Below are 13,565 nucleotides of genomic sequence, written 5' to 3' on the forward strand. Positions count from 1 at the left end.
ACACCAGATCCAAACAGACCGCATCAAAGCTTGTTTTGCCTTTTTTTTCGGGTTCAGTTTGTAGCTCGGTTGCAGAATCTCAATAGTCACCACGGCAACGCTTTCCGGCACATTTGTCCTGTCGTTTTTGGGATGTTTTTGGGTTTTTTTCTGTATTTTTTGTGGAAGCGGCTGAAGTTTCGTACATGAACTCTGGGCTTTTTCTTATTCTTCTTCTCATCTGAGCTTTTATCTCTCAGTGCCAAACGGATCGAAGCGTCTCATGTTTTTATTAGATTTTATTTGCGGCGGTGGCGGCTAAACGGACTGTCCTGCTCTGAAACAGAAGAAGAAAAATCGGCCGCACCAGAAACAGAAAATGATTTATTTATTTTCAGAACAGGGGATGAAAAGTTCTCCGTTATTTAGCTTCATTCAATAAAGATACTGTATATATGAACAAACACATCCAACTGATTATTTTGGGATTTTTTTGGGGGGGGGTCCGACTTACAGTCCAAAGAGTCCAGTCCTTCCCACGAATCTGTCAAATGCCAAACTAACACTGAATGTATTAAGAATTAACTATGTTCCACTCATTTTCAACTTCAGTGTCTTTAGTCCGATGTCACCACGACGACAGAATTCATTGAATATGAAAAAAGTGACAGTCAAAGAATTAGTTTGACTTTAGTTTAGGGTTTACGGAAATGTATTGCATTCACACAAAAAAATACAATTCAACTCCGTTTTTCCGAATTAACGAGATAATTATCTGGTAATTATGAGAAAAAATAAGTTTTAAAAAAAAAATTTGGCTCTGTTTTTCCGAATTAATGAGATACTGTTTTCTGAAAAAAAAAATTAAATTTGGCTGTTTTTACGAGATAATTATCCGGTTAATTTGGAAAAAAAGAGCCGAATTTTTTTTGTCTCATAATTACGATATAATTATCTCGTTAATTCAGAAAAACACAGCTGGATTTATTTTTTAGTGTGAATGCGATACGCTTCCGTAAGGTTCCATATTCAGACCAATGTGGGCCAAAGTGGGCCAAAGGACCTAGAATCCTCTGAGACAGGAGCAACAGGGGACAGCCCCCCCGCCCCCCTGCAGCTGGTCCAGGACCACCTGAGCTCAGAAGGGCCGTCTGTGACTCCACCGGGGCGCGGCCTTCAAGTGAGGAGACGGTGTGAACCTGGAACCTTGGGATTCACCACTGAACCATGACCCCACCCACCTGGACCCAGAGGATGACCCCGCCCACTGGACCATGTGTGGGTGGGGTCTCAAATATGTAAGAATGGATCTGAATGTCTAGTCTGACAGAGAACAGAAGAACCTGAACAGAACCCTCAGACTTCCAGACCTCCGGTAGAGGACTGGGTTTGGAGGAGGCCCCGCCCAGGTGGAAGGAGGCCCCGCCCAGGCGGACCAGAACACACGGGGGGGGGGAGGTTTAATGGTAGAAAAAGTTTCTAAAGCAGTAAATAAATCAAAGTGAACTCTACAGGAACCAGCAGCTGCAGAACTGAAGGACACAGAACCAACGGTACCAACCCCAGTCTGAGGGGGGAGGGGGGGCAGGAGCATCGAAGCTAGGTGGTCACCTCTGGGGGGGGGGGGGGGGGGTTATATAGTTGTTGTTGTGACTATTTTCTTTCCTTTTGTGGAAAAATCTGTCAATAAAGAACACAGAAGTGAAAAACAATTAAAGGAGATTGGCTCCAACTGAAGCGCAAGAGTTTAAGGTTTAAGGTGTAAGGGTGTGAATGCTCCATTATTTGTCTTCTTTTCCTCGTCATTCATCCAACGAAATTCAATCTAAATGTGGATCTGCTTTAACAGATGGAAAGTATGACACCTGTCCTCACCTGTCCACACCTGTCTTCAGGCTCTCAGCTGGGACACTCATTGAACTGGATCATGGCATTGATGAACTAGAATGGCTTTGGGGACATGGACAACTGTTTGTCCCACAGACTGTGGGTTTCCCCAGTATGTCCCCAGTGTATCCTATATGTCCGCAGTGTGTCCCCAGTGTGTCCCCTGTATGTCTCCTGTGTGTCCCCAGTATATCCCCAGTGTGTCCCCTGTAATTCCCCAGTATGTCCCCTATATGTCCCCTGTGTGTCCCCAGTGTCTCCTGTGTGTACCCTGTGTGTCCCCTGTATGTCCCATGTATGTCCCCAGTATGTCCCCTGTAATTCCCCAGTATGTCCTCTGCAATTCCCCAGTATGTCCCCAGTGTATCCCTTGTAATTCCCCAGTATGTCCCCAGTGTGTCCCCGTAATTCCCCAGTATGTCCCCTGTATGTCCCCAGTGTGTCCCCTGTATGTCCCCAGTGTGTCCCCGTAATTCCCCAGTATGTCCCCTGTGTGTCCCCTGTATGTCCCCAGTGTGTCCCCAGTGTGTATAAATAAATCTCATTCACACTAAATCAGTCTTTACTGGATGGGACCTGCTTTATTCATCATCTACAGGAACAAGATTCACTTTTCTTCTTATCAACACTTTCAGGTTCAGGAAAATCACCACTTATCGATTGATAAAGTCTGCCCACAGGAGCCTGTGGGTGGAGTCAAAAACCTCCAACTGCTTTCATCTGGTTCAGACGGACTGAAAGACCGGACCATGGACCTGCAGTGGTCCACCTGGTCTGGACCCTCAGTTCAGACAGTCACCCAGACAGCGCAGACAGTCACACAGACATTCCAGACAGTCCTGACAGTCACCCAGACAGCCCACACAGCCACACAGACAGCCCCGACAGTTACATCCACCATCCCCGTCTCCTCCTCCTCCTCCTCCTCCTCCCCCTCCTCCTCCTTCACCCAGATCGGCACGGTAGCACTGGGTTGGATCCTCCTCCCCACCTGTGGAGCAGAACCAGAACCATATGAACCTGAGTGTCCCCATGAAGCCCACCCCATCTGGACCTTCAGTTCATGTGGACTCACCTTCAGGTTCTGAAGAACCACCGTCAGTGTTTGTTTGTTTGTTGGTTGGTTTATTTATTTATTTATTTATTTATTTACTTCTTTATTTCTTTATTTCTTTATTCATTTAGTTATTCATTCATTCATTCATTCATTTACATATTTATTTATTTATTTATTTATTTATTCATTCATTCATTTATATATTTATTCATTTACCTATTTATTTATTCATTCATTCATTTATACATTTATTCATTTACCTATTTATTTATTCATTTATTTATTTATTCATTCATTCTATCATTTATTCATTTATTTATTTATTCATTCATTCATTCATTCATTCATTCATTTATATATTTGTTCATTTACTTATTTATTCATTCATTCATTCATTCATTCATTCATTTATTTATTTATTAATTTACTCATTTATTTATTTATTTATTTATTCATTTACTTATTTATTTATTTATTTATTCAATCATTTATTTATTTATTTATTCATTCATTCATTCATTCATTCATTTATTTTTTCCTTTAAGTGTGCATTCAGCTGCTTTACCACCCATTTTTCTGCAATCTTGGAGATAGTGTTGGTGCAGGTGGACCAGTGTTGGTGCAGGTTCTTGTGTCATGAACTTTGGCTGAACTTGGTGCTCCAGTCACTCCGCAGCACCGAGCGGATCTTCTACCTTTTTTTTTTTTTGACACTTTTATTCTCTCCCACAGATCCTCTAAAGTTTTTTCTAAAGTTCTTGTTTATTCAAGAGAAAAACTTCTGGTCCTGAAGACAAAGGCACCACATTCCAACAGAGCTGAGGACCAGATACTGGGGCTGCTAGGCCAACACGAGGCGAAAAATTTGGCTAACAGACAATCAGAACTGTTTTAAACCATCAGTTCGAACCATAAATATGGGAACGTGAACGTTTTGAGAACAAGATGGACGAGGGGTCTGCACTGAACCACCAGCGGATCTTCTGAGTGGAGCCTTTACCTCTTCACGGAGGCTAAACCAGCTTGTGCTGGACGCTAACATGGGTGTGCCGGGTTCTCCTACTGTCAGAGCTGACGCAGACGCTAAGGCTTGTGGGAAAATTAGAGGTTGGAGACTCATCATGTACGTGAACCACTGCTAGTGTTTCTGTGAAGGCGACTGTGTCCTGCCGGGATCTTCAACTGTTAGCTGTTAGCTGTCAGCTGTTAGCCTACAGCCATGCAGAGGTTAGCTGTCTGTGGTTACCCCCCCCCCCACACACACACACACAGAGGTGTCTAGGGTTACTCTAAGGGGTACTCTGACTTCATTCCATCAGTTAATGAACTGTCCCACTAGGAAAAAACAGGACAGTTGACCTGCTGTATGCTAATGTGAGGAATGCATACAAGCCCCCCCCCTGGGATGTAGAACCACTGCCTGGTCCACCTACAGCAACAGTAAACCCCCCCCCCCCCCATTCAAAGACAGTCTGCTGCAACACGCCTAATCAGGAAGTGGTCGCCTGAGGAAACAGTGGAACCTGCAGCAGAGGTTTTGTGTGTGTGTGTGTGTGTGTGTACTCACTGTGCTGTTGGTTCTTCTCTGGTTGTTTGGTTTGAACTGTAGGAACACAAACACAACATGCATTCACTGTTTACATTCATTCAAGCAAGTAAACAAACAAACAACACAAACAACTGGTTCCAGATACAACAAACTCCGCCCCTCACACATATTGTATCTTATTTTGTCATGGATCCAGCTGATGTCATCATGTATGTGTAATGATGTCATCATGTCGGTGTGTGACGTCATGTATGTGTGTGATGTCATCACGTCTCTGTGTGATGTCATCATTTCTGTGGGACATTTTTGTGACATCATCATGTCTGTGTGTGATGTCATCATGCCTTGTGTGGCATCATCATGTCTGTGTGATGTCATCATGTTTGTGTGTGATGTCATCATATCAGCTGACTCTATATGTGACAAGTCTGAAGGAAATTAAAGCAAAATTGATGTTTTTTTTTTTTTTTAACAACATCGTAAATTTCATCCTTTAGAATTAAACTGTGACCTTTGACCTCAGTCTGTTCTGGGTCAGAATTCATCTGTGAACTGAACCAGCTCTGAATTCAACCAATAGAATTAATGAGGATTAATGATCATTAATGATCATGAATGACACTTCCTGCTGTCAGACGGCACTGACCTGGGGCTGATGTGTCCATAATGTCTGTCCTTCAGTTCAGCTACGACCTCTGACCTCTGGTCCAGTGGGTTCTGTTCTGTTTTCAGTCCATTGACTTTGACTCAAATAAAGACCTGAAGGAAAATGAGTCTGAAGCGTCTGTGTGTTCGTTCTGTTGGACAGGTTTTCCTCTCCCTGTGTCCTCTGTTCACGCCCACTTCCTGGATGTGACTCAGCAGATATGCTTTAGGTTTATGCAGGCCCGGACTGGCTAATCGGGAGAACCGGGACAATTCCCGGTGGGCCGGTATAATATTTAGGCCACGAGGGCTGGAGTTCACTTTAAATATGTATTTAATATTTTATTTATTTATTTTTTGGGGGCCGGTGTTCAGTCATAGCACTGAGTTGATCAAGTAATCTGCAGCCGCTGTTCCTGGGCCCCACCCCTTCTACTAGCAAACTGTTTGTTTTCTTCCTCTTTTTTTGCAGACACACTGTGACCTGACGTAACATGTCCTTGCATATAGTTAGTAGCTCTGTACTGTAGCTGTGGAGCATATACAATCTGTGCTCTGTAGGCTGTGGATGGTCAGCTGTGTTTGCTGTTTGAGACATGGATAATAGAAAGAGCAAGGGTGGTGTGGAGAAGGCAAGAATTAAAAAGAGGAAAGCTCTGGAAGCAAACGCAGCCAAATGTGACAAAATCTGCAACTTTTTCACAAAAACGACCTCCCGGTTGAAAACAACTAATGAACCTGGCAAAGTTAGTTAATTATCAAGTCAATGAATCGTGTGGCATTGTGGCGTGGAACATAACGTTATGTAATTTAAATAATAGTATGATGCGAGGCCACAGAACTGGGAAACTTTGTCTTGTAGCTCCTCAGAGTCAGAAAGCAGATCTAGCAGCAGACACCAGCCATGGGCCCACAAGTCCAGAGTGGGCAGGTAGGACTGCTCAGAGAGTGAATATTATTAGAATAAATAGGCTACAGTGAAGAGTATGGTATAGGCCTGTTCAATATGAAAGGTGCTCTGAGATGCAAGATGATTCAGCACTACATGAATGAAACTGACACCAAGGCTTTGAAAATAGAAGATTTGTGCTGAGAATTATGACCATTTTTAAAATGTGATTTAGTGTCAGAAGCAGAGCCAGGAGCCAGTAGTGATGAGGGGATTGTTCCTGTCAGGATGGAAGGAAAAGGTGAGCTGTTGGAACAGACTGTGTGAACAAGCATTAGTTTCAGTAAAACCACTTTCTATACCCAAACCATAGTCCTGACCTATTTTAATTTTTATTATTAAAAGTGAGACAGTAAATACACAAAGCCCACAACTGAAAGGCAATAGCATAAAGTAATATGAAATAAGCCTGCATATTTTGCCAATGTAAAGATCTTAATTAGTTAAGTCAGTCAAAATGTCTGTAGATATTATTTTTTATTGTGATCCAGGTGCAGGCGAGTCTAGGGAAACTGGAGGAAGTGTGAAAGGGAGAGCAGAGTCTGCTGATGACAGAGGAGCAGCTCAGCAGCACAACCCTGAACCACTAGGCACAAAGGAGACAGATGAAGATGAGTCTGTTGTTAGCTTTGATTACTTTGCTCGCCCTCAGTCACAGGATATACATATATTTTTTTTCTTATCATCCTCATCAAACCCCTAATATCACTATACCAAAGGTTTTCAATAGCAACGATGGAGCAAACCGCAAGTAAGTTGTGATGGAAATCTTTTGTTGCAGAGGATACCAAAATAATAGTTATTAGAAAAAGCAGCAAGCTTTTTTTTTTTTTTTTAAATTATTTTTTTATTCAATATTTTTATATATTCTTTCATTTCATTTCAAACATTTAAAGGTTTGAAAAATGTTAACACTTATAAGAACAAAAATATAGATTCTGTTATTGTTGTGCTGTGAGGAATAATAATGTTGGAGATGTCAATGTGCACTCACTGTTGAAATAAATCCACATTATGAAGCAACCTTTACTTGCGCTGAATTGGAAATATTTTAGAAAATACACTGAATTACAAGGCTTTGCAGAACAGTGTGTAGACCTAATATGTAAGGTTATAATTCCATGATTTTAACAATAATTGGTCGTGATCTAAAGTGGGCCGGTCTGAGGTATGAAACTCCAGGGCTGGAAATGAGTCTCAGTCCGGCCCTGACACTACTACAACTTGAGTCATTCACAAAAACCATGCAGTCCCCGCCCACTCGGACGGAACTACAGATAGTGTGAAGCTGAATAAAAGACAAACCTCCCCTTCTCACAGGAGCAAGGAACGGACGAGCGCCCACTTGTCACGACCCGGCTCTGACGTTGGACAAAGATGGAGACAGAGGAGGTGGTAAAAATGCAACAAAAGTTTATTAAATCAAACCAACAACCAAAACCAATATACTCCAACACAAAACAGCAGTCAAGAGGAGCATGAGGACCAGAGCAGGGCAGCGAGCAGAACCAAGACCAGACCTGACCAGGCTAGAGCAGACCAGACCAGGCAGGGAGTAGACCGGGCCAGACCAGAGAGAGAGTGAGCGTCCATGTTGACCTGCTTCAATAGGCCCGTCACAGGTGCAATCAATCAGGCCATCTCCATCTGAAAAAAAGAAAACTGACAGTGCCCTTAGTGCCCAAAAGGTGCGGGGCCGTCACAGTGGGGAAAAAATACCGGGAAAAAAAATAGTGGGAAAAAAATACTAGGAAAAAAACTTTAGTGGGGAAAAAAAATACCGTGGGGAAAACAAATACCAGGAAAAAAATTTAGTGGAAAAAAAAAATACCTGGAAAAAAAATACCGGGAAAAAAAATACCAGGAAAAAAAAATACCAGGAAAAAAATTTAGTGAGGGAAAAAAAACATACCAGGCAAAAAAAAAAAATACCAGGAAAAAAAATTTAGTGAGGAAAATAAAATGCCGACGACCCCGAAGCCGTCATCTACGTCTGTAAAGTGGCGGCGGAGTGGAGAGCCACGTTCCACAAGGATGTGGTGGTCAACCTGGTCAGTGGACGACAGCACAGCGGTCAGTTTGAGTCGCGTATTTGTACGAGTTTGTAGTAAACGTGGTGCGTTTGTGTGCAGGTGTGTTACCGCCGGATGGGTCACAATGAGATGGATGAGCCCATGTTCACGCAACCGCTGATGTACAAACAGATCAAGAAGCAGAAGCCGGTTCTTCAGAAGTACGCCGAGAAACTGATCGCAGAGGGAGCGGTGAGCAGGCAGGAGTACGAGGTACGAACACCACCACCCCCCACCACAGTCCACCATGGTCCACCACAGTCCACCATGGTCCACCACAGTCCACCACAGTCCAACACACAAAACAGTTCATAACCCATAATCCTCTGCGTCCGTAAGAGGAGATCGCCAAGTACGACAAGATCTGCGAGTAGGCGTACGCTCGCTCCAAAGACGAGAAGATCCTGCACATCAAGCACTAGTTGGACTCACCGTGGCCTGGTGAGGAACCGGTTCCACCTCCACCTCCAACACATACACATCTGAAAATGCACAACAACAAATACACAACAAACACAAACGCACCTCCACAACAGCAGGAAGTGTTGTGAGTTGAGCACACGCACCTCATTTATGTTTGTATGTATATGGGTCATTCCATTATAATTTCATCCAGTGGTTCCACCTGACCCTCTCAGATTTTTCTAAATTTTTTACATACTTCTAGTACATTACATATGATGGGAAATCCTAAATGTCAAGTTTTAATTGTAAGTAGTTACACAGTTCTGTCCATTTGAAGTAGGTAGGGCCTACCCTAAAATTGCGACCCAAACTGAGACTGTAAATGTTGGTCTATTTTCAGGCCTCTGTAACTTCTGAACAACAAGAGCTAGAGGTCTGAAACGTTCAGAATCATTTCACAGGAATCTATAGTCCTAAGAAATATGAAAATATTTACTTCAAATGTATAATTGCATGTTACAGAGAATGACAAAGTTGAGATTTTATCCATGGCGAACTTCTAAAATGCTACATTTGTCCACTCATTCCACACAAACTAATCCTCATAGTTATTGTAAATGTTCTGTGCTATATCTGCTCTACTGAGGGAATGGATCTGTGGAAAATGAAGGTCCTATGTTCTGTTATGTATGATATATGAACAGCTGAAAATCAAAAATATCTGTCCGACCTTCAGATTCAAAGGTCAATATCAGCATGTGGGATAGGTAGGATCACAAAATAAAAGACACCATGTGAAAGGACAGGAAGTGACCCAAATTTTGACACCAAGCACAACTGGCTTCTATAAATCCCATATTTTAGCCGAAAACATCCATATTTAATTTGAATGTTTAACATAGAAGGATTTATATTAGCCAGTTGTGCTTGGTGTCTAACTTTAGGGCAATTTCACATTTCATAGGACTATAGATTTCTGTGAAATGATTCTGTAAATTTCAGACTTCTAGTTCTTGTTGTTCAGAAGTTATAGAAGCCTGAAAATAGACGAACATTTACAGTCTGAATTTTGGTCGCGATTTTAGGGTAGCCCCTACCTACTTCAAATGTTCATAACTTGGGAACTATTTACAATTAAGCCTTGAAATTTTGGATTTTCCATCATATATAATGTTCTATAAGTATGTAAAAAATTGAGAAAAATCTGAAAGGGTCAGGTGGGAAATTTTCTTCAAATCTGTTGATTTCATATGGAATGACCCATGTATGTTATTTCCTGGTGTTTGTTGGTGGAACCTCCTCCTCTGTTGTCGGTCCTGAACCTCTTCTCCCATCGGACCAGGGTCCTGGTCTGGTCCTGGTTCTCCTTGGTGTGTTGACAGGTCGTGTTTGTTGTTCTCAGGTTTTGTCACTCTAGATGGACAACCCAAGTCCATGAGCTGTCCTTCTACCGGTCTGACCGAGGAAACCCTGAACCACATCAGACACATGACTTTTTATTGACGCCAGGTTTTGTTTGACGCCAACGTACCCGGGTTCTTCTCATGGACTAAGTCTGTGTCGCTCCCGTCCAGGTCTGAGCCGGATCCTGAAGGGCCGCGGAGAGATGATCAAGAACTGGACCGTGGACTGGGCTCTGGGCGAGTACATGGCCTTTGGGTCTCTGCTGCAGGAGGGAATCCACATCCGCCTGTCGGGACAGGACGTGGAGCGAGGAACCTTCAGGTACCGCAGGCTTTACCGGACCCCGTATTGTACTGCAGTGGTACCGGGTTAGGGTTTAGTCCAGATGTTAATGGTGTGTCGTCTTTCAGCCACCCCCATCACGTTCTCCATGACCAGAACGTGGACAAGAGGATCTGCATCCCCATGAACCACCTGTCCCCGGACCAGGCCCCCTGCACCGTCTGCAACAGCTCCCTGTCCGAGTACGGAGTCCTGGGTCAGGTCCTCCGACACCTAGGGACGGGAATCGAGAACTGCTTCTTTTTGAGAACCGGATCCCAGTAGCTCAATTCCTTGGAATTGTTTGCCTGCCTGCTTAACGATTCTGCTTATCGATTCCGCCTTCGTTGCGCATGTGCGATGACGCCACACGTACGCTGCATTGTTTTGGTCAGAACGTAGACAACATGATGTTGAGACAGAAACGGTCCACGCCAGGTCCAAACAGACCGCACCAGGTCTAAACAGACCACACCAGGTCCAAACAGATCGCACCAGGTCTAGACAGACCACGCCAGGTCCAAACAGACCGCACCAGGTCCAGTTGAACACTATCAAAGCTTCCATTTCTTCTAAAGGGTGGAATCCCTCCAATCTGTTCAAACATTTGTCCACATGTGATTCATTTACAGGAATGTCACATAATAAATAATCAAAATCGATAATGTATGAATGTTTGGTGGTGGTGGGAGGGGCCATAGGTGTGAATTGGCAGCAACGCTTCTGTCAGTCTGCCCCAGGACAACTGTGGCTACAGATGTAGTTGACCACCACCAGAGGGAGAATGTGAGAGTGAATGAATAATGGGTCAATAATGTAAAGTGCTTTGGGTGTCTAGAAAAGCACTATATAAAGCCCCCCCCCACACACACACACACACCCCCCGCAGGTGGTCCAGGACCACCTGAGCTGAGAAGGGCCGTCTGTGACTCCACCGGGGCGCGGCCTTCAGGTGAGGAGACGGTGTGAACCTGGAACCTTGGGATTCACCACTGAACCATGACCCCACCCACCTGGACCCAGAGGATGACCCCGCCCACTGGACCATGTATGGGTGGGGTCTCAAATATGTAAGAACGGATCTGAACGTCTGGTCCGACAGAGAACAGAAGAACCTTAACAGAACCCTCAGACTTCCAGACCTCCGGTAGAGGACTGGGTTTGGAGGAGGCCCCGCCCAGGTGGAAGGAGGCCCCGCCCAGGCGGACCAGAACACACGGGGGGGGTTTAATGGTAGAAAAATTTCTAAAGCAGTAAATAAATCAAAGTGAATTCTACAGGAACCAGCAGCTGCAGAACTGAAGGACACAGAACCAACGGTACCAACCTCAGTCTGAGGGGGGGGGGGGGGGGCGGCGCAGGAGCATCGAAGCTAGGTGGTCACCTCTGGGGGTGGGGTGGGGGGTTATATAGTTGTTGTTGTGACTATTTTCTTTCCTTTTGTGGAAAAATCTGTCAATAAAGAACACAGAAGTGAAAAACAATTAAAGGAGTTTGGCTCCAACTGAAGCGCAAGAGTTTAAGGTTTAAGGTTTAAGGGTGTGAATGCTCCATTATTTGTCTTCTTTTCCTCGTCATTCATCAAAGGAAATTCAACCTAAATGTGGATCTGCTTTAACAGATGGAAAGTATGACACCTGTCCTCACCTGTCTTCAGGCTCTCAGCTGGGACACTCATTGAACTGGATCATGGCATTGATGAACTACAATGGCTTTGGGGACATGGACAACTGTTTGTCCCATAGACTGTGGGTTTCCCCAGTATGTCCCCAGTGTATCCCCAGTGTCTCCTGTATGTCTGCAGTGTGTCCCCAGTGTCCCTGTATGTCTCCAGTGTGTCTCCTGTGTGTCCCCTGTATGTCCCCAGTGTGTCCCCTGTAATTCCCCAGTATGTCCCCTATATGTCCCCTGTGTGTACCCTGTGTGTCCCCTGTATGTCCCCAGTGTGTCCTGTGTTTCCCCTGTATGTCCCCAGTGTGTCCCCTGTAATTCCCCAGTATGTCCTCTGCAATTCCCCAGTATGTCTCCAGTGTGTCCCCTGTAATTCCCTAGTGTGTCCCCTGTATGTCTCCAGTGTGTCCCCTGTAATTCCCCTGTATTTCCTTAGTGTGTCCCCTGTGTGTCCCCTGTATGTCCCCAATGTGTCCCCAGTGTGTATAAATAAATCTCATTCACACTATATCAGTCTTTACTGGATGGGACCTGCTTTATTCATCATCTATAGGAACAAGATTCACTTTTCTTCTTATTGACACTTTCAGGTTCAGGAAAATCACCACTTATCAATTGATAAAGTCTGCCCACAGGAGCCTGTGGGTGGAGCCTGTGGGTGGAGTCAAAAACCTCCAATTGCTTTCATCTGGTTCAGACGGACTGAAAGACCGGACCATGGACCTGCAGTGGTCCACCTGGTCTGGACCCTCAGTCCAGACAGTCACACAGACAATCACACAGATATTCCAGACAGTCCTCATAGTCACACAGACTTTCCAGACAGCCCACACAGCCACACAGACAGCCCTGACAGTTACATCCACCATCCCCCCCCCCCTCCTCCTCCTCCTCCTCCTCCTCCTCCTCCTCCTCCTCCTCCTCCTCCTCCTCCTCCTCCTCCTCCTCCTCCTCCTCCCCCTCCTCCTCCTTCACCCAGATTGGCACAGTGGCACTGGGTTGGATCCTCCTCCCCACCTGTGGAGCAGAACCAGAACCATATGAACCTGAGTGTCCCCATGAAGCCCACCCCATCTGGACCTTCAGTTCAGGTGGACTCACCTTCAGGTTCTGAAGAACCACCGTCAATGTTTGTTTGTTTATTTATTTATTTACTTATTTATTCATTCATTCATTTATTTATTTAGTTGGTTAGTTATTCATTTATTTATTTATTCATTCATTCATTTATATATTTATTCATTTACCTATTTATTTATTTATTCATTTATTCATTCATTCTATCATTTATTTATTTCTTTATTTATTCATTCATTTATATATTTATTCATTTACTTATTTATTCATTTATTTATTCATTTACTTATTTATTTATTTATTCATTCATTTATTTATTTATTCATTTACTTATTTATTTTTATTTATTCATTCATTCATTCATTCATTTATTTATTTATTCAATCATTTATTTATTTAATTATTCATTTACTTATTCATTCATTCATTCATTCATTCATTTATTTATTTATTTATTTATTTATTTATTTATTTATGTATGTATTCATTCATTCATTTATTTATTCATTTATTTTTTCCTTTAAGTGTGCATTCAGCTGCTTTACCACC

General features: G+C 43.5%; 1 protein-coding gene across 1 annotated transcript; it reads right to left on the reverse strand.

Moving 5' to 3' along the window:
• Positions 1–2,421: 2,421 nt before the first annotated feature.
• On the reverse strand, positions 2,422–5,315 carry LOC115412955 (small cysteine and glycine repeat-containing protein 8-like). Its single transcript, XM_030125644.1, has 3 exons — positions 5,119–5,315; positions 4,491–4,526; positions 2,422–2,857 (listed from the first exon to the last, which is right to left on the reverse strand). The coding sequence occupies exons 1-3, from the start codon at positions 5,135–5,137 to the stop codon at positions 2,649–2,651; spliced, it is 264 nt and encodes an 87-aa protein (XP_029981504.1). The 5' UTR covers positions 5,138–5,315; the 3' UTR covers positions 2,422–2,648.
• Positions 5,316–13,565: the final 8,250 nt, after the last annotated feature.

This window comes from Sphaeramia orbicularis, chromosome 21 (genome assembly GCF_902148855.1).
Source record: "Sphaeramia orbicularis chromosome 21, fSphaOr1.1, whole genome shotgun sequence".
Classification (NCBI taxonomy): domain Eukaryota; kingdom Metazoa; phylum Chordata; class Actinopteri; order Kurtiformes; family Apogonidae; genus Sphaeramia; species Sphaeramia orbicularis.

Bases quoted from the DNA above. Each gene is read 5' to 3' on its own strand.
- LOC115412955 (XM_030125644.1), bottom strand. The intron at 2,858-4,490 runs GTGAGTACACAC...TCTGCTCCACAG, and splicing joins AGAGAAGAACCAACAGCACA to GTGGGGAGGAGGATCCAACC.